Below are 24,954 nucleotides of genomic sequence, written 5' to 3'. Positions count from 1 at the left end.
ACCGCTAGGTGTACCGCTATGGCAGAGCGGTGGGTTAAGGAGTGGAGGCAGAAGCCGTGCGACCGCGAGACCTCGCGTGCCCCGGCCGGATGCAGCGCTGAGGTAGCGGTCGGAGAGGGTGGGCGGAGCTACTGGTGACGCCACCACGCGACGGGGCTAAAGAGGACAGGTGTGCTAGTATAGCTGACTGGTTTGCTGACTAGCACCGTCCCGGGCCGTGAACGAGATGGCTTTTTAAGGCTGCAATAAAGAATTTGTACCACACTTGGACCGGTGAGTGTTGCCGTATTGTTCTTCATATTTCCTGATGGTTTACTTTTTTCTATACGAGCACCTCTACCGTGATGTCAGGCTCATGCTGTCCTTGATCCGGCAGCAGCTGTGCAGTCGTGCTTTTTTTCTTATATAGAAAAAGGACACCTTTGCACCTCTAATAGTCTTGTAGTCAAGATGGTAGTGCGTTTCTATTCACAGTACCCGGTCTAGCAGCCATGTCAGTAATTTGTGGTCACCAAATACGAGCCTGGCAAACAGTCTCTTACCTAACGGCATCCCATGCTCTTTTGCTTAGCTGGTCTGGTGCAACATCATTGCTGATGCACGAGGGACTCACGGCTGGGAACTGTGGGTGTAAGGCTGGTGTCACACTTGCGAGTGCAATGCGAGAAACTTGGGCGAATCTCTCACATCAATACCCGGCACCCTCCAGTCCCGAGTGCCGGCGGCAGAGCCAGATATTGATGAGTGAGTTTCTCGCATTGCACTCGCAAGTGTGACACCGGTCTAACATGGATGCTATAGGGCCTTGGGAAGAGAAATAGAGAACAATTCCTAAGGCATTTTACAGAACCAATCAGTACAGACCTTTTTCTGTATTTAGAAAGGAAACAAGTCACATCATGTGACAAATTCTGCTCTATGTTATCTGTACTTTACGCCTTTTGCATAGTGAAATCATCAGTTCCCAGTGCATAAGTAGACTGACTGACATCCGGTAGCGCAATAGAGTAGACGACACAATAGCTGCTAATGGAAGAAGGAAAAAAAAAAAAGAAAAAGGGGCTACAAGGCTTTAATTCAGTCAACCAATTCAATTAGCAGAGGAAGATCAAACTTTATTGAAACTGCTTGCATACAAAATATATTGCACTATAACCAAACAAATGTCAACATAAAGTCCGATATATTGTAGCTATTATGTACAGAGGATGCCACACGGGCACTTACAAGGTTAGACTACCTTGGTTAATTATCTACAGTATTTTAAACCAAACCAGCGTAGAGATGATGTGTGCAATGTACCAATTCATTCAGTTTCCAAATACTATACATTCCCAAAAAATAAATAACTAAAATTAGTGTTTGGCAATACTTGTAAGTCTTTCCTTTTTTTTTATTATTCCTTTTTTTTTTTTTAAATCTGTTAAATTAAGTGCAGCAAATTGCCATTGTGTATTCACTTGAATGCAAGAAGATGGGAATCCAAACTAAAATGGGATCCCGTTAGAAGAAGGAGGGCTTATCTGAAAGTCTCTGGAGAGAAGGAGAAGCTCTTATTCCGAACATGCAAAATCATAGGCAAAAAAGAAATGGAGCATAGGAAATTAGAAGGACAGAAGCTACATGGTAGAGTTGGATTGTTGGTACAACTCATTCTTGGGATAGATTTACTTTACAGATATAGGAAACCATCCAACGTAATGGGTATAAAGTCTTCGGGTGAATACAAGCATCTACTAACCCTTCCTGCATGGCGGATGAGGGGACATTTAAAAAAAAAAAAAAAAAGTCCAGATACTAAATAGGTTCTCAAGCATCCGTAAGATACAAATCGCCGATTATCTCATCATTCACATCCTAAAAAAAATGGTCCCATCTATTCTGTCACTGAGTCCCTGGCATGATTAATAATTGCTAGAATATCGGTGCAGAACCAAGTTTCTACTGTTGGCAGCTGAGGCTTATGTCTACGTATGTATGGACAGCATGCACTCACCTTAAGAGTCCTATTGGGTTTTAAAGATTTGCTACATATATTTTTTACACTTACACTTTTCTCTCCCCCGATTCCTGAATTCAAATACTAGCCATACAAGTTGAGATATAAAAAAGGCACAGATCATACAACTTTTTTTTTTTTCTCTTTTTCTTTTTATACCAAATGAGAAATGCCAATACGTTGCACAATTATAATGTCCCACTAAGATATTGTCCAATGAGCTGGAGGTGACGGAATGACGTATCACATGAGTGGGACCATGAGCCCGGCTGAATGCATGAGTTCAGTATAGCAGTGGATTTGTTTGTTTTTTAGTCTACTGTTCTAATCAGCTGCCTGAAAATAGTGCAACTGAACACAATTATACCAACACACAGCTTAGTATTTTTTCATTTATTTTCTCTTTTAAACAAAAAATACTTTTTTATTATTTTTTTTTTATTTTTTAAGTCAAGTGCAATATGTACTTGAAAGCCTCAGAAGGTTTGATATTTAATGCAAATAAGTTTCCAATCTGACCTTTTGAAAACTGTTTTATAGCCAATACTAACAAAATAAGGCTAACAGGAACGCTCGGTTTCATGCCCCGTGTCTTCTCGCCTATTTGTCTTTGGCCTAACAGGCTTCTATAACGTGAATTATGATGTATCTTAGAATTTGCTTAGAGTGTTAAGGGTTGACAGGAGACATGTAAAGTTACGGTACGCCGTTAACAAGCATCTGCTGCCCGTCCACAGACTCAGACTTTTCTTTCTTCTGAATCCGATCTTTGCCGGTGCGAAGCCGATTACCCTCAATGGGCGTGCTCTGCAAGCTTTTAGTATGTACACTCCTCTCATTATTGCAGTCAATTCGGATCTGAAACATAGATAAATTTGATATACAACGTCAAAATAGTTTATATGGGCCCGACTCAAGCTGAATGCAAAATTAATGTGGTTTCCTGGAAGCTAGCAACATTTTAGAAACGTAATGTAAGGGCCGGTTCACGCAGTGTTTCTTTCCACTGCCACAACCCCCAGGCCTTAAGGCTATGTGCACACACTGCAGATCCGCAGCGGATTTGACGCTAAGGATCTGCAACAGTTTTCCATGAGTTTACAGTACCATGTAAACCTATGAAAAACAAAACCACAGTGCACATGCTGCGGAAAAAAACAAACGGAAACGCAGTGGTTTATATTCCGCAGCATGTCAATTCTTTGTGCGGATTCTGCAGTGGTTTACACCTGCTCCTTAATAGGAATCCGCAGAGGTAAAACCACAGGTGGAATCCGCACAAAAACCGCGGTCAATCCATGGTAAATCTGCACTGCAATTTACCTGCGGATTTAACAAAATCAGTGTGGAAAAATCCGCACACCATTCAGCAGCATGTGCACATACGCATACTGTCCTGTTGGGAAAAGACCCTATTTTTGTGTTCAATAAGTCTTTATTGATGAAGAGTAAGATCATGGTTTGCACGTTAATGATCAGGCCAATTTTTACAATTCTGACCACTGTTTCTTTATGAGGTAGTAACTCTGGAATGCTTCCATGGATCCCGGTGATTCTGACATTGTTTTCTCGTGACATATTTTACTTCACGTTACTGCTAAAATTTCTTTGATATGACTTGCATTTATTTGTGAAAAAAATAGAGATTTTTGTGTACTCACCGTAAAATCCTTTTCTCTGAGCCATTCATAGGAGGACACAGACCGTGGGTTTATGTTGTTGCCACTAGGAGGCTGACACTAAGTGATACAAATAAAGTTAGCTCCTCCTCTGCAGTATACACCCTCCTGCTGACTCTTAGAGAACCAATTCAGTGCAAAAGCAGTAGGAGACCAATAACAACATATGAGAGTATAACATGTCAAATCATAAAACAAGCACAAGCTAATAACAGGGTGGGAGCTATGTCCCCCAATGAATGGCTTGGAGAAAAGGATTTTACGGTGAGTACACAAAAATCCCTATTTCTCCTTCGTCTCATTGGGGGACACAGACCGTGGGACGTCCCAAAGCAGTCCTTAGGTGGGGACAACATCAGATCAGGCCCGGTGTAACCGCTACTTACAAGTGCGCCACCGCGGCCTGCAGAGTCTGCCTGCCCAGACTCACATCTGCGGAAGTCTGGGAATTATAGTGCTTCAAGAATGCATGTGGACTGGATGAACCACAAGCTTGCAGGCGTGCTTTGCCGACGCCTGGGGCCTAGAACCTAAGAAACCACGATAAGCAGGGTTGGAAATAGGCTGACATCTAACACGGAAGGACTCCTGGATGGTGAAATGAATCCACCAGGCTAACATGGCCGATGAAACGGCTAAACCCTTCCTGTAACCGTCAGGAAGCCTTCCTCTTACCGTCAGGAAGCCCAAATAAAGTGTCCAACCTTCGGAAGGACGCCGTCCTCGATACATACATACTCAGAGCACTCATTTCGTCCAGAATATGGGAAACCCATTATGTTTTGTGGACTGGAGCCGAGAGAGATGAGGGAAGAACGATGTCCTCGTAACAGTGGGAATACGATACCACCTTGGTAACAAGGGGCAGAGATGGCATGAGGACAACTTTGCCTTGATGGTAATAAGGAAAAAAGTCTGAAAGAACAGAGCAGCTAGCTCCGAAGACTTGTCAGGATGACGAGATCGCAGAGAAAGAGGGCGACCTTCCCTGATAGTAAAGTCTGTCCGGAACAAAAGGAGTCTACTGTAAGACTCCCAGGACCATTAAGGACCCAAAGATCTAACGATATGCGATAGGGAAGAACCACATGTGAAAACTCCCTGTGAGAAAGTCCCTACTTGCAGTTTCGTTACAATATGACGGAAAAGTACTAGCTCCCCAAACGAAAAACCTGACGTGGTCAGTGCGGATCTCCCAGGATCACTGGGGCCCTTCCTGCTTCCGAAAGGCTCTCAGAAGTAATGGAAGAGGAAACTGGTACCACGGAAGAACCAGCGCATGCACTGTAATGGCTTTTGGATTTCGAGGCCGAACCATGAACTTGAAGTACATTGGCGATCAGTCTGGGCGCCATCCAATCTACATCTGGAGTGCTCCAATGAAGGCAGATCTGATGGAAGACTTCCGGGTGAAGTTCCCACTCACTTGAGGTGGGACCCTGACGGCTGAATAAGTCTGCCACCCAGAGTTCTACTCCTGGGGTGTGTACTGCCAAGATCACTGAATGCTAGATCTCGGCCCATCAGAGAATGTGAGGTACCTCGGCCATGGCGTCTGACCGTGGGTACCTGCTAGATGATTGATGTATCGCACAGCCGTGGCAGTATTAGATTGCCCTCTGGCGGGTCACCCCATCCGAATTCAGTGGACCTGCTGTAGGACTAGCCGTTCGGATCCCCAGAAGAATGATCGGGAGAAGAAGGCATCGGTAGTCACTTATAACCATTGAACCGGGAGAAAAGATCTCCCCTGGATGGGGGAAGAACTCAGAGACTACCCTCTGAAAACTTGTTTGACCTGCAGAAATCGAGCGGAGTGAAGGAAACTGCTTCCAATGCCGTCACCATTTTTCCTCAGAACCCTCCTAGCAAATTGAATGGATGAGGGGATGAGTGATCAAGTGCGCGAGCTCCATGTTGAAGGGGCACGGCCTTGTCTCAAGGGAGAATTACCAACATTCTGGAAGTGTCCAGGATCATCCTCAAAAAGGATATCTGCTGGGCTGGAAATGAGGAAAACTTGTCTAAGTTTAGCTGCCAGCCCAGGTGAAAGAGGGTCTCGCAAGTGATATAGACAACTCAGAGCAGTCCTGGAGGAGTGGCTAGAAAGTCGACCAGATAGGGAAGGACTACCACGCCTCTAAAGTGCAAGAGGAACATGACAGCAGCCATGACCCTTGCGAACACTCTGGGTGCGGTAGCAAGGCCGAAGGGCATGGTCGTGACTTAAAAATGCTGTTCGCAAATAGAAAAGCGAAGGAATTTTTGAAGAGGGGAAAAATAGGAATGTGAGACTAAGCATGCCGAATGTCGATGGATGCCAGAAACTCCACCCTTTTCTATTGAAGTAATGGCTGAGCGGAGGAACTTCATCCGAAGATGGAGGACCTTGTCAAGTTTGATAGAAGTTTGAGGTCCAGGATCGGTCTTACTTTTCGGTCCCCTTTTTGAAACCAAGAAACCTTAGATCTAGACTGTCCTGGACAACGCTTCCACTGTTGAATGAGTCTATAGGAAACATGCGATCCTTTGTTCCTGCATGGGAAACGCTCCCAATTTCTCACCAAATAACAGACCACTCTGTTAAGTGAGTGATGTCAGAGGCTTTTTGAACGCAGAATATGTTTCCATTCTCAGAGCTATAATGCCCTTCTGAGTGTAATGGCATTTGCTGCTGACCGCGCCGTGCAACTAGGCCGCATCCAAAAGGCGTGAACCACAGTCTCCCGCTCAAGAGATTTGACTGGCCACCTGTACGGTCTACGGGAAAAGGTTACTGTTGTGAACCAAAGTAGTTAAGGTCTCCAACCAGGAGACCATTGCTCTAGAAACCCATGCGGCAGCTGAGGAAAAGCAGAGCGCTGAACCCGAGGCTGCAAGACGGAACGAACCAGATTTGCTGTCTGACAGTCCGTTGTATTTTTAATTGATGACTCATCGGCCAGGGATACTGGTAGGTATACCACAGGAGATTCTACCCGGTTAATCTGCCATGTGGCGGAGTGCGCGGCTGCATCCAGCAGGTCAGGAAAAAGCAGTCGATCGCCGCTCTCTTTTGACGGTGCAGAGTTAAAATGATGAACCCTCGATCCACCATCCTCTGAACAGGGAAGTGGAGAGGTATCGTCCGCCTTCTTGCATCATCTGCTAAAGAGTGGTCATGCAGAGGGGGGTGCTCGGACGCCAAAAAGGGAGCCTCTGTACATCCACAGAGTTCAGATCCCTGGGTGGACAGGGCTGGTTGTCTGGCGTTAGGCCTGACTGCAGAAGAGGATACATGGAGGCGACACTCCATGTGCTTGTCTGTTGATGGCGTGGGGAGATCGGTGCCCTTTAAAGGACCGGTCGCCCCTAAAAATCAGAACAGGTATGGTATTCCATGTCGTAGGTGGGCATACGTGGAGTGGACACCCCACGTGTTTGCATATTGGCTGAAAAAGGATACCGCGCTTGAAGAGGCTTCTGTCCAGTGAATCGCTTATCCGGACACTCCCTGTCCGGGTAAATGGCAAATGCTCTATGAGGGAGTTTAGTCTCCTTATGAGGGACACTGCATGATCTAAAGCAGAATCGGAGTCCTCGTCAATCTACAGAGATTGGTTGATGATGTAAATAGGAGAATCCATCCTTTTCTGAAGCTATGGCGAGACCAGATCCAAGGCAATATCCGATCCATACTCATAGTCTTGTTCTCAGCAAATCATTGGCGAGGGAGATCAGGAAATTAAGCTTCCGTTTTCTAGACGCCTGTATGTTTCTAGGCACCTGTACGTTTCTAGAATACTTGCGGCCCCTGCTAGTCGACGGCTCCCATGTAGGAAAGGGACCATCTATATAGGTCCTGCGAGCACTCCGAGCCACAGAAGATTAACAGAGGGATTCAATCTCTTGGTCCGAGAAGCCATGGATTGCGGTCTGGTCTGGTCATGTGCCTTTAAGACAAAGGAATACTGGTCATGTGCCTTTAAGACAAGGTTATACTGGTCATGTGCCTTAAAGACCAGGGGTGGTCATGTGCCTTTAAGACTAGGGGATACTGGTCATATGCCTTTAAGTACAGGTGAAAATGCAGGGGGAGAGTGCAGTACTTCCTTACCCGGGTATCTGATGCTGCAGAGTCGTTGCGCCCCTTTAATGAAAACCGTCGCCCCTGTGTGAGCCGGCCGGGTGGATCAAGATGGCCACCATGAGTTGCAGAGGTGGTAAAGTCTTGCAGAGAGTGTGAGGCGCCAATTCGGGGGGCGGAGCCTCATGACTTCCATGAATAGGCCCAAGCCGGGGCCTAAATTTCTGCAGCTGGTGGGTAGAAGTGAGGGGCGTTGGAGTGGCCGAGAAAAGTGAGCGCTCCCATGCCAGGCAAGAAGCGCCAGAAAAGTGGGCGGAGCAGCCTTAGCATGCCACAGTGTGGGTGTGGCTTCCGGGATGCGGCCTACACATCGGCCGAAGCCGGGGTTACATTTTTGCAGCCGGCCAGAGCGTAACCTCAGGGAGGTGGGTCACAGGGAAACCATGGCTGATGCTGCCTGACAGCATGTGAATATCCCACTGCAGAGGCCCACCGCCGACTGATCCACTCACCATCGGTGCGTGTCCCGACATAGAGCCGCTGCAGATGACTGGGCTTCAGCGCGCGCACACTACTGTTCTGCTGCAGGTCAGGTATTGCAGCATGGACGGTGCAGGGATAAAGGGGTAAACCTCAATCCACCATCCCTTTTTTAGGGAGATGGAGAGGAACCGTCCACCTCCTTTGTGCCATCCGCTTTAACAGTGGTGGTACAGTGGGGGCTGCTCGACCGCCAAAGAGAGGGTGCCTCTGTGCATCTTGGACAGGGGCAGTTGTGCGGCATTAGGCCTGGCTGCAGAAGAGGATACGTGGAGGAGACACTCCATGTGTTCGTCTGTTGATGTTGCGGGGAAATCGGTGCCCTTGAAGGGACCCATTGCCCCTAAGGATCAGCTCAGGCATCGCATCCCACGTCGCAGGAGAGGATACGGAGAGGCGACACTCTCCGTGCTCGTCTGTTGATGGTTCGAGGGAAATTGGAACCTTGAAAGGATCCATCGCCCCATTCGTGCGTGGAAAAATTAAAAATCAAAAAGAGTAAGGCCATGTTCACACAGTGCGGTTTTTACTGCGGAACCGCCGCGATTTTGCCGCTGCGGGTCCGCAGCTGCTTTCCATGCAGGGTACAGTACAATGTACCCTATGGAAAACAGGAACTGCTGTGCACATGATGCGGAAATTCACTAAAAAAGCCGCGATGAATAGCTGCGGTAAAAAAGAAGGACCATGTCACTTCTTTGTGCGGAACTGCAGCGGTTCTGCACCCATTGACCTCCATTGTGAGGGTCAAACCCGCAGTAAAACCCGCAGACGAAAAAAATATCTGCGGGTTTTCTGCGGCTTGTGGTGCAGAACCGCTGCAGCAGGAAGTGCGTGGGCAGAGTGTGGCTGTCCCCCGTGCCCCAATCCCACCCCCCCATGCCCTCATCTCCCCCCCTTATACTTACCGGGCCTCCCGGTGTCCGTCCGTCTTCTCCCTGGGCGCCGCCATCTTCCAAAATGGCGGGCGCATGCGCAGTGCGCCCGCCGAATCTGCCGGCCGGCAGATTCGTTCCAGGCACATTTTGATCACTGTGATAACCTCACAGTGATCAAAATAAAAAAAAAAGTAAATGACCCCCCCCCCCTTTATCACCCCCATAGGTAGTAACAATAATAAAATAAAGAAATTTTTTTTTTCCCCACTACAGTTAGAACTAGGGTTAGGGTTAGGGGTAGGGTTAGGGGTAGGGTATTTTCAGCCATTTTAACCCTAAAAAAAACTTCCTAGAAAACACACAGACTCTGCAGAGAAAACTGCATAAAAAAAGCACTAAAAACCGCATCAAAAAACGCATCAAAAAACGCACCAAAAACGCACCTGCGTTTTCTGCCAAGAGCTTTTTAGTGCAGAAAAAACAGCAGGGAAATCAGGAACGTGTGAACATGGCCTAAAAATTGAAAAGATAATAAATGATAAAAAAAGAGTTTTGGGTCTGAATAGCAGACCCGTCCGTGTGCCTCCTACGGACACTAAGCAAGAACTGGTTAGCCGAGAGCCAGCAGGAGGGTGTATACTGCAGAGGAGGAGCTAACTTTCTTTGTATCACTTAGTGTCAGCCTCGTAGTGGCAGCAGCATACACCCACGGTCTGTGTTCCCCAATAAGGCGAAGGAGAAAACGGAAATTTGGCAAAAATTTAGAAAATTTTACAATTTTCCAACTTTGAATTTTCATGCCCTTAAATCACAGAGATATGTCACACAAAATACTTAATAAGTAACATTTCCCACATGTCTATATTACATCAGCACAATTTTGGATCCAACATTTTTTTGTTAGGAAGTTATAAGGGTTAGAAGTTGACCAGCAATTTCTCATTTTTACAACACCATTTGAAGTCATTTTGAGAGGTCTATATGATAGAAAATACCCAAAAGTGACACCATTCTAAAAACTGCACCCCTCAAGTTTATTAACCCTTCAGGTGCTTCACAGGAATTTTTGGAATGTTTAAAAAAAAAAAAAAAAAATAAATAAATAAATAAATAAATAAATAAATAAATATATATATATATATATATATATATATATATATATATATATATATATATATATATATACACACACACACACACACACACACACACACACACACACACATATATATATATACACACACACACACACATTTAACTTTTTTTTTTTTCACAAAAAATTTACTTCAGATCCAATTTGTTTTATTTTACCAGGGGTAACTGGAGACATTGGACCTCAAAAGTTGTTGTGCAATTTCTCCCGAGTACGCCGATGCCTCATGTGGGGGTAAACCACTGTTTGGGTGCATGGCAGAGCTCGGAAGGGAAGGAGAGCCGTTTGACTTTTCAATGCAAAATTGGCTAGAATTGAGATAGGACGCCATATCGCGTTTGGAGAGCCCCTGATGTGCCTAAACAGTGGAAACCCCCCACAAGCGACACCATTTTGGAAAGTAGACCCCCTTAGGAACTTATCTGAATGTGTGGTGAGCACTTTAAACCCCCAATAAAAAAAAATAAATCATATTTTGACAAAAATGATATTTTTGCCCCCAATTTTTTATTTTCCCAAGGGTAACAGGAGAAATTGGACCCCAAAACTTGTGGTCTAAATTGTCATGAGTACGCCAATACCCCATATATGGGAGAAAACTACTGTTTGGGCGCACGACAAAGCTGGGAAGGAGCACCATTTTACTTTTTCAATGCAGAATTGGCTGAAATTGAGATCGAACGCAATGTCGCGTTTGGAGAGCCCCTGATGTGCCTAAACAGTGGAACCCCCCTAATTCTAACTCCAACCCTAACCCGAACACACCCCTAACCCCATCCCTAATCACACCCCTTACCTGAGCACACCCAACCCTAAGCATAACCCTAACCACACCCTTAACCCTGACACACCCCTAACCCTAATCCCAACCCTAACCTCAACCGTAAACATAATCCAAACCCTAACCCTAGCCCCAACTGTAACCCTAACTTTAGCCCCAAGCCTAACTTTAACCCCAACCGTAACCCTAACGGGAAAATGGAAATACATTTTTTAATTTTATTATTTTTCCCTAACTAAGGGGGTGATAAAGGGGGGTTTGCTTTACTATTTATAGCGGATTTTTATGTTTGACAGCTGTCACACACTAAAAGACGTTTTTTATTGCAAAAAATAGTTTGTGCATCACCACATTTGGAGAGTTATAATTTTTCCATATTTTGGCCCACAGAGTCATGTGAAGTCTTGTTTTTTTGCGGGACGAGTTGACGTTTTTATTGGTAACATTTTCGGGCACACGACATTTTTTGATCGCTTTTTATTACGATTGTTGAGAGGCAGAATGAACAAAAAACAGCTATTCATTAATTTCTTTTGGGTGGGGAGTTTATAAAGTTCCGCGTGTGATAAAATTGATAAAGCAGTTTTATTCTTCGGATTAGTACGATTACAGCAATAACTCTTTTTAGGTTTTGGCGCTTTTATACAATAAAATTTTTTTATATAAAAAATAATTATTTTTGCATTGCTTTATTCTGAGGGCTATAACTTTTTTATTTTTTCGATGATGACGCTGTATGGCAGCTCGTATTTTAGGGGACAAGATGACATTTTCAGCGGTACCATGCTTATTTATATCCGTCTTTTTGATTGCGTGTTATTCCACTTTTTGTTCGGTGGTATGATGATAAAGCATTGTTTTTTGCCTCATCGTTAAATTATTTTTTTTTTACGGTGTTCACTGAAGGGGTTAACTAGTGGGACAGTTTTATAGGTCGGGTTGTTACGGACACAGCGATACTAAATATGTGTACTTTTATTGTTCTTTTTTTATTTACATAAAGAAATATATTTATTGGAACAATATTTATTTATTTCTTCTTTACTTAGGAATTATTTTACAAATATTTTTACAGTATATATATATATATATATATATATATATATATATATATATATATATATATATATATATATATATATTTATTAACTTTTTCACATTGTCCCAGGGTGGGACATCACTGTATAAAGTCAGTGACTTCACAGCACTGTGTCAGATCAGCAATCTGACAGTGAAGGAGGCTTCTAAGGTCCTGCTCTCAGCAAGCACTGACAAGCCACCTCCCTGCAGGACCCGGAAGGACCCCGCGGCCATCTTGGATCCGGGGGTCTGAAGGCAGGGAGAACCTCAGAACAACGCAATCACATCGCGTTGTTCTGAGGGTCTCAGGGAAGCACGCAGGGAGCCCCCTCCCTGCACGATGCTTCTCTATGCCACCGGAACGCTGCGATCTTGCTTGATTGCAGTGTTCCGGGGGTTAAAGTGCCAGGAGAGGTCAGTGACAGCTCCTGGCACTTAGTCCCGGGTGTCAGCTGTGATAACCAGCTGACACCCACTCCCCCTGTGAGCGCGGCTGATCACGTATGACGTACTATCACGTCCATGGGAATTAAGTCCCAAGTCACATGAACGGGATAGTACACAATAAAAGAACGTTTTGTTTGAACTTGCTTGGGTCACTGCCGTTTCACTGTGTATGGTCCTACCGCTGCAACACAATATAATATATATATATAATTAGATGGTGGCCCGATTCTAACGCATCGGGTATTCTAGAATATGCATGTCCACGTAGTATATTGCCCAGCGATGTAGTATATTGGCCAGTCACGCAGTATATTGGCCAGTCACGCAGTATATTGGCCAGCCACGCAGTATATTGGCCAGCCACGCAGTATATAGCAGAGCCACGTAGTATATTGCCCAGTCACGTAGTATATTGCACAGCCCACGTAGTATATTGGCCAGTCACGTAGTATATTGGCCAGTCACGTAGTATATTGGCCAGTCACGTAGTATATTGCCCAGCTAAGTAGTATATTGCACAGCGATGTAGTATACAGCACAGAGCTACGTAGTATATTGCACAGCGACGGAGTATATTGTCCAGCCACATAGTATATTGCCCAGCCACGTAGTATATTGCACAGCGACGGAGTATATTGTCCAGCCACATAGTATATTGCCCAGCCACGTAGTATATTGCCCAGCCACGTAGTATATTGCCCAGTCACGTAGTATATTGCACAGCGACGGAGTATACAGAACAGAGCCACGTAGTATAGAGACTTAAAAAAAAAAAAAAAAAAAAAAAAAAAAAAAAAACCTGCTATACTCACCATCCGCCGCCTTTCCCGCTCCCGGGACCGCTCCATTGCAAGCGGCAGCTTCCGGTCCCAGGGCTGGTGTGCGACAAGGACCTGCCGTGACGTCATCACAGGTCCTGCTCATACCAGCCCTGGGAACGGAAGCTGCAGCTTAACCCTGTGTGAGTGGTGAGTGGAGGGGATCATGGAGCGGGCGCCGGGCAGTGAGTGCAGGGGAGGGACTAATCGGACTGTGCCCGTCGCTGATTGGTCCCGGCAGCCATGACAGGCAGCTGCTGAGACCAATCAGCGAATGAATAACCGTGACAGAAGGACAGACAGACAGACGGAAGTGCCCCTTGGACGATATATATATATATATATATATATATATATATATATATATATATATATATATATATATATATATATATATATATATATATATATATATATATATATATATATATATATATATATATATATATACTAGATTGTGGCCCGATTCTAACGCATCGGGTATTCTAGAATATGCATGTCCCCGTAGTATATGGACAATGATGATTCCAGAATTCGCGGCACACTGTGCCCGTCGCTGATTGGTCGAGGCAACCTTTATGACATCATCGTCGCCATGGCAACCATTATGACATCTACGTCGATACTGTGCCCGTTGCTGAATCAGAAACGTGAGATGTCTACGTCCTTTATGACATCATCGTCGCTGTGCCCGTTGCTGATTGGTCGAGGCCTGGCGGCCTCGACCAATCAGACGCGGGATTTCTACGTCCTTTATGACATCATCGTTGTTGTGCCTGTTGCTGATTGGTCGAGGCCTGGCGGCCTCGACCAATCAGAGACGCGGGATTTCTACGTCGATGCTGTGCCGCCAGGCCTCGACCAATCAGAGAGCCGGAATTTCCAGGACAGACAGACAGAGACGGAAAACCCCTTAGACAATTATATATATAGATATATATATAGATATATATATAGATATATATATATAGATATATATATAGATATATATAGATATATATATCTATATATATATATATATATATATCTATATATATATAGATATATAGATATATAGATATATCTATATATCTATATATCTATATATATATAGATATATATATATATATATATCGTCTAAGGGGCACTTCCGTCTGTCACGGAAATCCTGCGTCGCGACCAATCAGTGTCAGGCACACTCCGGCCGCAAATTCGCCCTTTCCTACTTTCTGTCAGTGCCTATGCAGCATCAATGGTAAAAAGATATGTTAAAAATAATAAAAAAAATAAAAAAATTATATACTCACCTTTTGGCGCCTTTCTCGCTCCTCGCGACGCTCCGGGCCATGCATTGCGGTCTCGCGAGATGATGACGTAGCGGTCTCGCCTGACCGCTACGTCATCATCTCGCGAGACCGCAAATGCATTCTTGGGACCGGAGCGTCGCGAGGAGCATCGCTAAACGCCTCGACTGGATCCGGGGGCCGCCCCGGAAGGTGAGTATATAACTTTTTTATTTTAATTCTTTTTTAACAGGGATATGGTGCCCACATTGCTATATACTACGTGGGCTGTGCTATATACTACGTGGCCTGTGCTATATACTATGTGGCCTGTGCTATATACTACGTGGCTATGCTATATGCTACGTGGGCTGTGTTATATGCTACGTGGGCTGTGGTATATTTCTCTGCTGTATCTGTGCATCATGAATCGTGGTATGTGTTAAAGAGGGGGGCCCACTGAGACACTCACCTGGAGCCCTCAAAAACCTGGAGCCGCCCTGGCTTCACTGATTGTTCGCGGCCGGCCGGGCGTGACCAATCAGCGATAGGGGCAGTCCGGCCACAAATTGGTGCAGAATTTGAACCACGCCTCACTAATTGGTCGCGCCCGGCTGGCCGAATCCTGTATATATATATATATTGCATTATTCTGAAAACTTCATAAATAAACTACATACATATTGTAGAATACCCGATTCGTTAGAATCGGGCCACCATCTAGTACAGTATATACAGGTCCTTCTCAAAAAATTAGCATATAGTGTTAAATTTCATTATTTACCATAATGTAATGATTACAATTAAACTTTCATATATTATAGATTCATTATCCACCAACTGAAATTTGTCAGGTCTTTTATTGTTTTAATACTGATGATTTTGGCATACAACTCCTGATAACCCAAAAAACCTGTCTCAATAAATTAGCATATTTCACCCATCCAATCAAATAAAAGTGTTTTTTAATAACAAACAAAAAAACCAACAAATAATAATGTTCAGTTATGCACTCAATACTTGGTCGGGAATCCTTTGGCAGAAATGACTGCTTCAATGCGGCGTGGCATGGAGGCAATCAGCCTGTGACACTGCTGAGATGTTATGGAGGCCCAGGATGCTTCAATAGCGGCCTTAAGCTCATCCAGAGTGTTGGGTCTTGCGTCTCTCAACTTTCTCTTCACAATATCCCACAGATTCTCTATGGGGTTCAGGTCAGGAGAGTTGGCAGGCCAATTGAGCACAGTAATACCATGGTCAGTAAACCATTTACCAGTGGTTTTGGCACTGTGAGCAGGTGCCAGGTCGTGCTGAAAAATGAAATCTTCATCTCCATAAAGCATTTCAGCCGATGGAAGCATGAAGTGCTCCAAAATCTCCTGATAGCTAGCTGCATTGACCCTGCCCTTGATGAAACACAGTGGACCAACACCAGCAGCTGACATGGCACCCCACACCATCACTGACTGTGGGTACTTGACACTGGACTTCAGGCATTTTGGCATTTCCTTCTCCCCAGTCTTCCTCCAGACTCTGGCACCTTGATTTCCGAATGACATGCAAAATTTGCTTTCATCAGAAAAAAGTACTTGGGACCACTTAGCAACAGTCCAGTGCTGCTTCTCTGTAGCCCAGGTCAGGCGCCTCTGCCGCTGTTTATGGTTCAAAAGTGGCTTTACCTGGGGAATGCGGCACCTGTAGCCCATTTCCTGCACACGCCTGTGCACGGTGGCTCTGGATGTTTCCACACCAGACTCAGTCCACTGCTTCCTCAGGTTCCCCAAGGTCTGGAATTTGTCCTTCTCCACAATCTTCCTCAGGGTCCGGTCTCCTCTTCTCGTTGTACAGCGTTTTCTGCCACATTGTTTCCTTCCAACAGACTTACCATTGAGGTGCCTTGATACAGCACTCTGGGAACAGCCTATTTGTTGAGAAATTTCTTTCTGGGCCTTACCCTCTTGCTTGAGGGTGTCAATGATGGCCTTCTTGACATCTGTCAGGTCGCTAGTCTTACCCATGATGGGGGTTTTGAGTAATGAACCAGGCAGGGAGTTTATAAAAGCCTCAGGTATCTTTTGCATGTGTTTAGAGTTAATTAGTTGATTCAGAAGATTAGGGTAATAGGTCGTTTAGAGAACCTTTTCTTGATATGCTAATTTATTGAGACAGGTTTTTTGGGTTATTAGGAGTTGTATGCCAAAATCATCAGTATTAAAACAATAAAAGACCTGACAAATTTCAGTTAGTGGATAATGAATCTATAATATATGAAAGTTTAATTGTAATCATTACATTATGGTAAATAATGAAATTTAACACTATATGCTAATTTTTTGAGAAGGACCTGTATGTCCTAAAAAAACTTGACAAAATATTAGCGTTGGTGCAAATTGATTCTCAGGACCATTGATCACGTCGGTGATCTGTGGCCGCTAGATGGGACAGTTGAGAACCGCCTGTTACCTCCTGGCATTCCCTGTAAAGATGACAAAAGGTGAACAGAGGAGACTGCAGTCACTGTGGAGATGATGGGAGGTGAAGAGGGGAAGCTGCTATCACTGTGGATATGACGGGAGGAGAACAGAGGAGGCTGCCGTCCCTGTGGAGATGACGGGAGGTGTACAGAGGAAGCTGCCATTATTGTGGAGATGACGGGAGGCGAACAGAGGAGGCTGCTGTCACTGTGGAGATTACGGGAGGTGTACAGAGGAGGCTGCTGTCCCTGTGGAGATGACGGGAGGTGAACAGAGGAGGCTGCCATTACAGTGGAGATGACGGGAGGTGAACAGAGGAGGCTGCTGTCAATGTGGAGATGACGGGGGGGGGAGAGGGGAAAAGAGGAGGCTGCTGTCACTGTGGAGATGACGGAAGGTGAACAGAGGAGGCTGCTGTCACTGTGGAGATGACGGGAGGGGAACAGAGGAGGCTGCTGTCACTGTGGAGATGACGGGAGGGGAACAGAGGAGGCTGCTGTCACTGTGGAGATGACGGGAGGTGTGCAGAGGAGGCTGCCATTACTGTGGAGATGACGGGAGGTGTACAGAGGAGGCTGCCATTATTGTGGAGATGACGGGAGGGGAACAGAGGAGGCTGCTGTCACTGTGGAGATGACGGGAGGTGTACAGAGGAGGCTGCCATTATTGTGGAGATGACGGGAGGCGAACAGAGGAGGCTGCTGTCCCTGTAGAGATGACGAGAGGGGAACAGAGGAGGATGCTGTCCCTGTAGAGATGACAGGAGGTGTACAGAGGAGGTTGGTGTCCCTGTGGAGATGACGGGAGGTGAACAGAGGAGGCTGCCATTACTGTTGAGATGACGGGAGGTGAACAGAGGAGGCTGGTGTCCCTGTGGAGATGACGGGAGGTGAACAGAGGAGGCCGCCATTACTGTGGAGATGACGGGAGGTGTACAGAGGAGGCTGGTGTCCCTGTGGAGATGACGGGAGGTGTGCAGAGGAGGCTGCCATTACTGTGGAGATGACGGGAGGTGTACAGAGGAGGCTGGTGTCCCTGTGGAGATGACGGGAGGTGAACAGAGGAGGCTGCTGTCCCTGTGGAGATGACGGGAGGTGAACAGAGGAGGATACTGTCCCTGTGGAGATGACAGGAGGGGAACAGAGGAGGCTGGTGTCCCTGTGGAGATGACGGGAGGTGAACAGAGGAGGATACTGTCCCTGTGGAGATGACGGGAGGTGTACAGAGGAGGATGCCATTACTGTGGAGATGACGGGAGGTGAACAGAGGAGGATACTGTCCCTGTGGAGATGACGGGAGGTGTACAGAGGAGGATGCCATTACTGTGGAGATGACGGGAGGTGTACAGAGGAGGCTGGTGTCCCTATGGAGATGACAGGAGGTGAACAGATGAGGCTGGTGTCCCTGTGGAGATGACGGGAGGTGAACAGAGGAGGCTGCCATTACTGTGGAGATGACGGGAGGTGAACAGTCACTGCATAGGTAGAACGGACAGAAGGTATAATAGGAGGGAAGGATTAGGGAACTGGATTGGACATTTTTATTGGTGTTTGGTACCACAACATAACAGCAAAATAAATGTGGGGGATTGCAGGGAGTACACACAATTCCCATCCCTCTCCAAGTCTTGGTCCATACCCGGAGACTGCAGCAGATACCCACCGCAGTCTGCATACTACAGGTAAACACTTACCTACAAAGCATTCACTACATGCCAAGTGGTCTCATAGTTTACATAATGGGTCACATGACTGATGCCATGCTTAGTCCTATCCAGTAAGGGATGCATTACTCTAATCTGGGGCATTTCTCCTTTTTTCATCAGACATACTATAACACTAGGAACAGATAGATATGGAAGCAGAATTGTGGATCGATGTCTAAATAGAAATATATACAAGATCTTATTCAAATATACAATTACACCACATGATCCGTTGTACTCCCTTTAAATACTCATTGACCGACCTGGAGAGAGCCATCTGCTGTCCTCGTTTTGGGCTCCCGGGAATTACGCTGTCTGTTGTCTGTCCGAGACTGGTCATCATTCGCTGAAAGATGCAGAAGAAAATATTACAGTGTTATAAAATCTGCATACTATAAGGGTATGTTCACACTATGCGGTTTTTACTGCGGAACCGCCGCGATTTTGCCGCTGCGGGTCCGCAGCTGTTTTCCATGCAGGGTACAGTACAATGTTACCCTATGGAAAACAAAAACCGCTGTGCCCACATTGCGGAAAATCCCGAAAAAACCCGCGCCGAATTGCTGCGGAAAAAAAGAAGGACCATGTCACTTCTTTGTGCAGAATCGCAGCGATTCTGCACCCATAGAAATGCATTGATCCGCTTACTTCTCGCATGGGGCTGTGCCCACCATGCGGGAAGTAATGCGGATAATGTGCGGGTTATACCCGGGGTGGAGGAGAGGAGACTCTCCTCCAGGCCCCGGGAACCATATTTGAGTAAAAAAAAAAAAGAATTAAAATAAAAAAATCATGATATACTCACCTCTGAAGTCTCAGCGCTGCACGCGGCCGTCCTGTCTCAGGTTTGCTATGCGACCAGGACCTGCGGTGACGTCGCGGTCACATGACCGTGACGTCACGAAGGTCCTGGTCGCACAGCATCTTTGGAACCGGACCGCCTCCTGCAGCGCCGAGGAGATCGGGACGTCGGAGGGTGAGTATATCATTATTTTATTATTTTTAACATTACTATTGATGCTGCATATGCAGCATCAATAGTAGGAGTAAAATCCAGCAGCGGAACCCGCAGGACAAACCGCGATAAATCTGCAGGGATAACCGCAGCGGGTTTGCCCTGCAGATTTATCAAATCTGCTGCGGGAGAACCCGCAGGGACAGGACGCAACGTGTGAATGTGGCCTAAGGGTATGTGCACACGATGCAGATTTAGTGCAGAACTGCAGCAGATTTTTCTGCAGCAGAAACGCAGCAGAACTGCACTGTGATTTACAGTACAATGTAAATCAAAGTAAAAAAAAAAAAGCTGTGCACGTGGTGCAGAAAAATCTGCGCAGGAACGCTGCAGATTTCAAAGAAGTGCATGTCACTTCTTTTGTGCAGTTTTGCAGCGTTTCTGCACCCCTCCATAATAGAAATTCATTGGTAAAATCTGCATAAAAAACGCACAAAAAACGCATAAAAAAACGCACCTGCGGATTCTGCCAGGAGATGCAGATTTAGTGCAGATTTTATGCAGAAAATTCTGCACCAAATCTGCATCGTGTGCACACAGCCCATTGTAACAAGTGTTGCATGGATTCTAGAAATGGAGAAAAGCCACAGTACTTTTTTCTGCTGCTAAATTAGAATTTTTTGTTCATTTGACTAGGACAAAAAACAAAAACAAAACTTAAGAGGACCTAGCTTCTGTCACAGTAGCTGCCTTATTATTTGAAGGGACTGTACCACCAAGTTTTTGCTACCCCATTTGAGAGCAGCATGACGTAGGGGGAAGAGACCGGAATTCCAACGATGTGTCACTTACTGGCTGCTTGCTATTGATTGTACAAAATCAGTGTTTTATTAGCAGGAGATTATCACTAGAGGACTAGTAAACCTGCTGTCAAGTAGTCTAGCCACACCCCCATCACGATTGGCAGCTTTTTGCCTATGCACAGTGTACACAGAAATCTGCCAATCAGTGATATGGGTGGGGTTTACATAGCACTTAGCCAGAGGCAGATATAAAGGTCGCAGAAAAAGAAAAAAAAAATGTTCTCCAGCATAGAGGAGTAAAACTTCACATTTATTCCAAACTTGATAAAACAAGGACATGTTGGCACACCAAAGAGATTCCAGGGGGGCTTGACCGACGCGTTTCGACTTAGAAAGTCTTAGTCATGGTTTGTCAAAGCTAAAAAGTAGTAATAAAAAAATAAAGTTACCTTTAAACCCCCCACGCCCCCTCAGTCCTTGACCTCGTGCTCCGCCACGCCTTCTTCCATCACCCCTCCGGATATAATTGTCGCGCTCTTCCTCTGCAGGTGCCAAGGACCAGTCGCTGAGCTCATCTCGGTGGTCAGACTCGTTCTCTGATGCATTCGATGCCTCAGAATTTGTACCTGCAATAAAATCGCATCATTACTTCACTTTAAATGTGGGATCAGTAACATCCAGACTTTAGTCGTTACAATAAATGTGAGCAGAAGGATGGGAAACCTCAGTCGTGCAGCATGTGGAGGGTGCTGGCCTACCTGATGCATAACCGGTTCCCCTCCTGTTGCGCCCCCTGCTGTTATAGGGCCGACTTCCTCGTCCAATCCCACTGCAGTCTTCGCTCAGATAGCCCTTCTCTTTGTCGGGGCGATTTGGTGGAGGCCTCGAGCTGGCGCCAATTTGCCGGAGCTGTTCGTCAATCTGCAGCCGCTCCAGGCGGAGTTGGTCCACTTCCTATGAGGATTAGAAATGAGGACATACGGGACACAGTGATATATAGGATGAGGATCATACAGGTATTTCTCTTCTACGTGACTACATCTTATTTCCTCATACAAGACATGCAGCAGTATTCACCCCGGTCACCTTGTACAAGGCTTCACCTTATTTGTATAGCAGTGGAGAATCCCGCCACCTCTCCCCAGAAAGCAGGGAGCGACAGGTTTTTTTCCCCCAAATAGAGGCAGATCTCATTGCTAGGATTTACAGCTGTCATAAATAGCAATTTAAAGAGGATATGTCTGCAGATGTCACAATATAAACAGCAGGTAAGATTGAATAGAGGCATTCATCCTGATGAGGCTGGTGTACTAACCATGATGTGGGTTTTGGAAGAAAATAAATAGAGAAAAAAGGAAAATTGGACATAATTTCACACAAATCCCCAAAATGGGCCCGCAAAATTGTTGCCACCCTCAACTTAATATTTGGTTTCACACCTTTTGGAATAAATAACTGCAATCAATCTTACACCTCAACTTAAATTTTGGACCACTCTTCTTTTCCAAACTGCTCCAGGTCTCTCATACAGTGGGTACGGAAAGCATTCCTACCCCTTTACATTTTTCACTCTTTGTTTCGTTGCAGCCATTTGGTAAATTAAAAAAAAAAAAAAAGTTAATTTTCTTCTCATTAATGTACACTCTGCACCCCATCTTGACTGAAAAAAAACCAAACAGAAATGTAGACATTTTTGCAAATTTATTAAAAAAGAAAAACTGAAATATCTCATGGTCATAAGTATTCAGACCCTTTGCTCAGTATTGAGTAGAAGCACCTTTTGAGCTAGTACAGCCATGAGTCTTCTTGGGAATGATGCAACAAGTTTTTCACCGCTGGATTTGGGGATCCTCTGCCATTCTTCCTTGCAGATCCACTCCAGTTCCATCAGGTTGGATGTGAATGTTGGTGGACAGCCATTTTCAGGTCTCTCCAGAGATGCTCAGTTGGGTTTAGGTCAGGGCTTTGGCTGGGCCAGTCAAGAATGGTCAGAGTTGTTCTGAAGCCACTCCTTTGTTATTTTAGCTCTGTGCTTAGGGTCATTGTCTTGTTGGAAGGTGAACCTTCGGCCAAATCTGAGGTCCAGAAAACTGTTGAAGAGGTTTTCATCCAGGATCTCTCTGTACTTGGCCGCATTCATGTTTCCTTCAATGACAACCAGTCGTCCTGTCCCTGCAGCTGAAAAACACTCCATAGCATAATGCTGCCACCACCATGTTTTACTGTTGGGATTGTATTGGGAAGGTGATGGGCAGTGCCTGGTTTTCTCCACACATACCGCTTAGAATGATGATCAAAAAGGTCCATCTTCGTCTCATCAGACCAGAGAATCTTATTTCTCATAAATTGGGAGTCCTTCCTGTCTTGCACTGAGGAGAGGCTTCCGTATGGCCACTCTGCCATAAAGGCCCAACTAGTGGAGGGCTGCAGTGATAGTTGACTTTGTGGAACTTTCTCCCATTTCTGGAGCTCAGCCACAGTGATCTTGGGGTTCTTCTTTACCTCTCACCAAGGCTCTTCTCCCACGATTGCTCACTTTGGCTGGATGGCCAGGTCTAGGAAGACTTCTTGAGGTCCCAAACGTCTTCCATTTAAGGATTACGGAGGCCACTGTGCTCTTAGGAACCTTGAGTACTGCAGAAATTCTGTTGTACCCTTGGCCAGATCTGTGCCTTGCCACAATTCTATCTCTGAGCTCCTTGGCCAGTTCCTTTGACCTCATGATTCTCATTTGGTCTGACATGCACTGTGAGCTGTGAGGTCTTATACAGACAGGTGTGTGCCCTTCCAAATCAAGTCCTATCAGTTTAATTAAACACGGCTGGACTCCAATGAAGGATAAGAACTATCTTAAGGAGGATCACAAGGAAATGGACAGCATGTGACTTAAATATGAGTGTCTGAATACTTATGACCATGTGAATTTTCAGTTTTTCTTTTCTAATAAATTTGCAAAAATGCAAGGAAACAAAGGGGGAAAAATTTAAAGGGGTCTGAATACTTTCCGTACCCACTGTAAGTAACAAAAAAATGGAGCAATACAAAAAAGTTCTAAAAACAATAAAAAAAGGGCCAATAACCCAAACAATTACACACAAACGTGAGAGACTGTAATAAGACCAACACCTAACCTCACTAGTCAAACAAGTAGTAATAACATACAAGGTATCCGTGGGTCACATTAATTGAATATATACCAATGTGCAAACATAACAATATGCAAGATAAAGGTAATGTTCTATCTACGGCTAACTAGAGACACAATAATATTCATCATGGCAAAATGAACAAAATACCCAAGCACTATGTAACATGCATAGTAAAAACCCTATATGCACTATGCAACATTTGTTGGGGTATTTTTTCATCTTGCTATGATGATGGTTTCTCTACTTAGCTGTAGATACAAAATTACCTTTATCTTGCATATTGTTATGTTTGCACATTGGTATATATTCAATTAATGTGACCCACAGATACCTTGTAAGAAATTAATATTTATTTGGCAATTCAGGATAGGTGTTAGTCCTATTACAGTTCATTCATATTCATATCTCTTTAATTGTACCCTTCATATTGGTCTCCTTTGTGGAGATATCCTACTCTCCCAAAGATGTTCTTTTTATAGGAAGTATAAAGAGTAGTCTTTATCCTCGTCTACCTGCCCAGACACGCACACATATAGACAGTCTACAGCCAGGTGGCCATTTAAAATCCCATCAGATAATATTCTCAGCATACATTGTACAGGTCCTTCTCAAAAAATTAGCATATAGTGTTAAATTTCATTATTTACCATAATGTAATGATTACAATTAAACTTTCATATATTATAGATTCATTATCCACCAACTGAAATTTGTCAGGTCTTTTATTGTTTTAATACTGATGATTTTGGCATACAACTCCTGATAACCCAAAAAACCTGTCTCAATAAATTAGCATATCAAGAAAAGGTTCTCTAAACGACCTATTACCCTAATCTTCTGAATCAACTAATTAACTCTAAACACATGCAAAAGATACCTGAGGCTTTTATAAACTCCCTGCCTGGTTCATTACTCAAAACCCCCATCATGGGAAAGACTAGCGACCTGACAGATGTCAAGAAGGCCATCATTGACACCCTCAAGCAAGAGGGTAAGACCCAGAAAGAAATTTCTCAACAAATAGGCTGTTCCCAGAGTGCTGTATCAAGGCACCTCAATGGTAAGTCTGTTGGAAGGAAACAATGTGGCAGAAAACGCTGTACAACGAGAAGAGGAGACCGGACCCTGAGGAAGATTGTGGAGAAGGACCGATTCCAGACCTTGG

General features: G+C 44.9%; 1 protein-coding gene across 2 annotated transcripts in view; it reads right to left on the bottom strand.

Annotated features, from left to right (window-relative positions):
* Window positions 1-1,381: 1,381 nt before the first annotated feature.
* Window positions 1,382-24,954, bottom strand: part of FMR1 (fragile X messenger ribonucleoprotein 1) — a 90,072-nt gene continuing 66,499 nt past the window's right edge. For both annotated transcript variants that reach the window (XM_069747040.1, XM_069747041.1), the window contains 4 exons: window positions 21,399-21,594; window positions 21,090-21,266; window positions 19,146-19,228; window positions 1,382-2,857 (listed from right to left, as the gene is read on the bottom strand). In XM_069747040.1, coding sequence (XP_069603141.1) covers window positions 2,696-2,857; window positions 19,146-19,228; window positions 21,090-21,266; window positions 21,399-21,594 — 618 coding nt within the window. In that variant the 3' untranslated portion in view covers window positions 1,382-2,695. The remainder of the gene's footprint in view (window positions 2,858-19,145; window positions 19,229-21,089; window positions 21,267-21,398; window positions 21,595-24,954) is intronic.

This window comes from Ranitomeya imitator, chromosome 2 (assembly GCF_032444005.1).
Source record: "Ranitomeya imitator isolate aRanImi1 chromosome 2, aRanImi1.pri, whole genome shotgun sequence".
Classification (NCBI taxonomy): domain Eukaryota; kingdom Metazoa; phylum Chordata; class Amphibia; order Anura; family Dendrobatidae; genus Ranitomeya; species Ranitomeya imitator.
The sequence above is the reverse complement of the archived record's forward strand: the minus strand, read 5'-3'. Positions and strand labels throughout refer to the sequence as shown.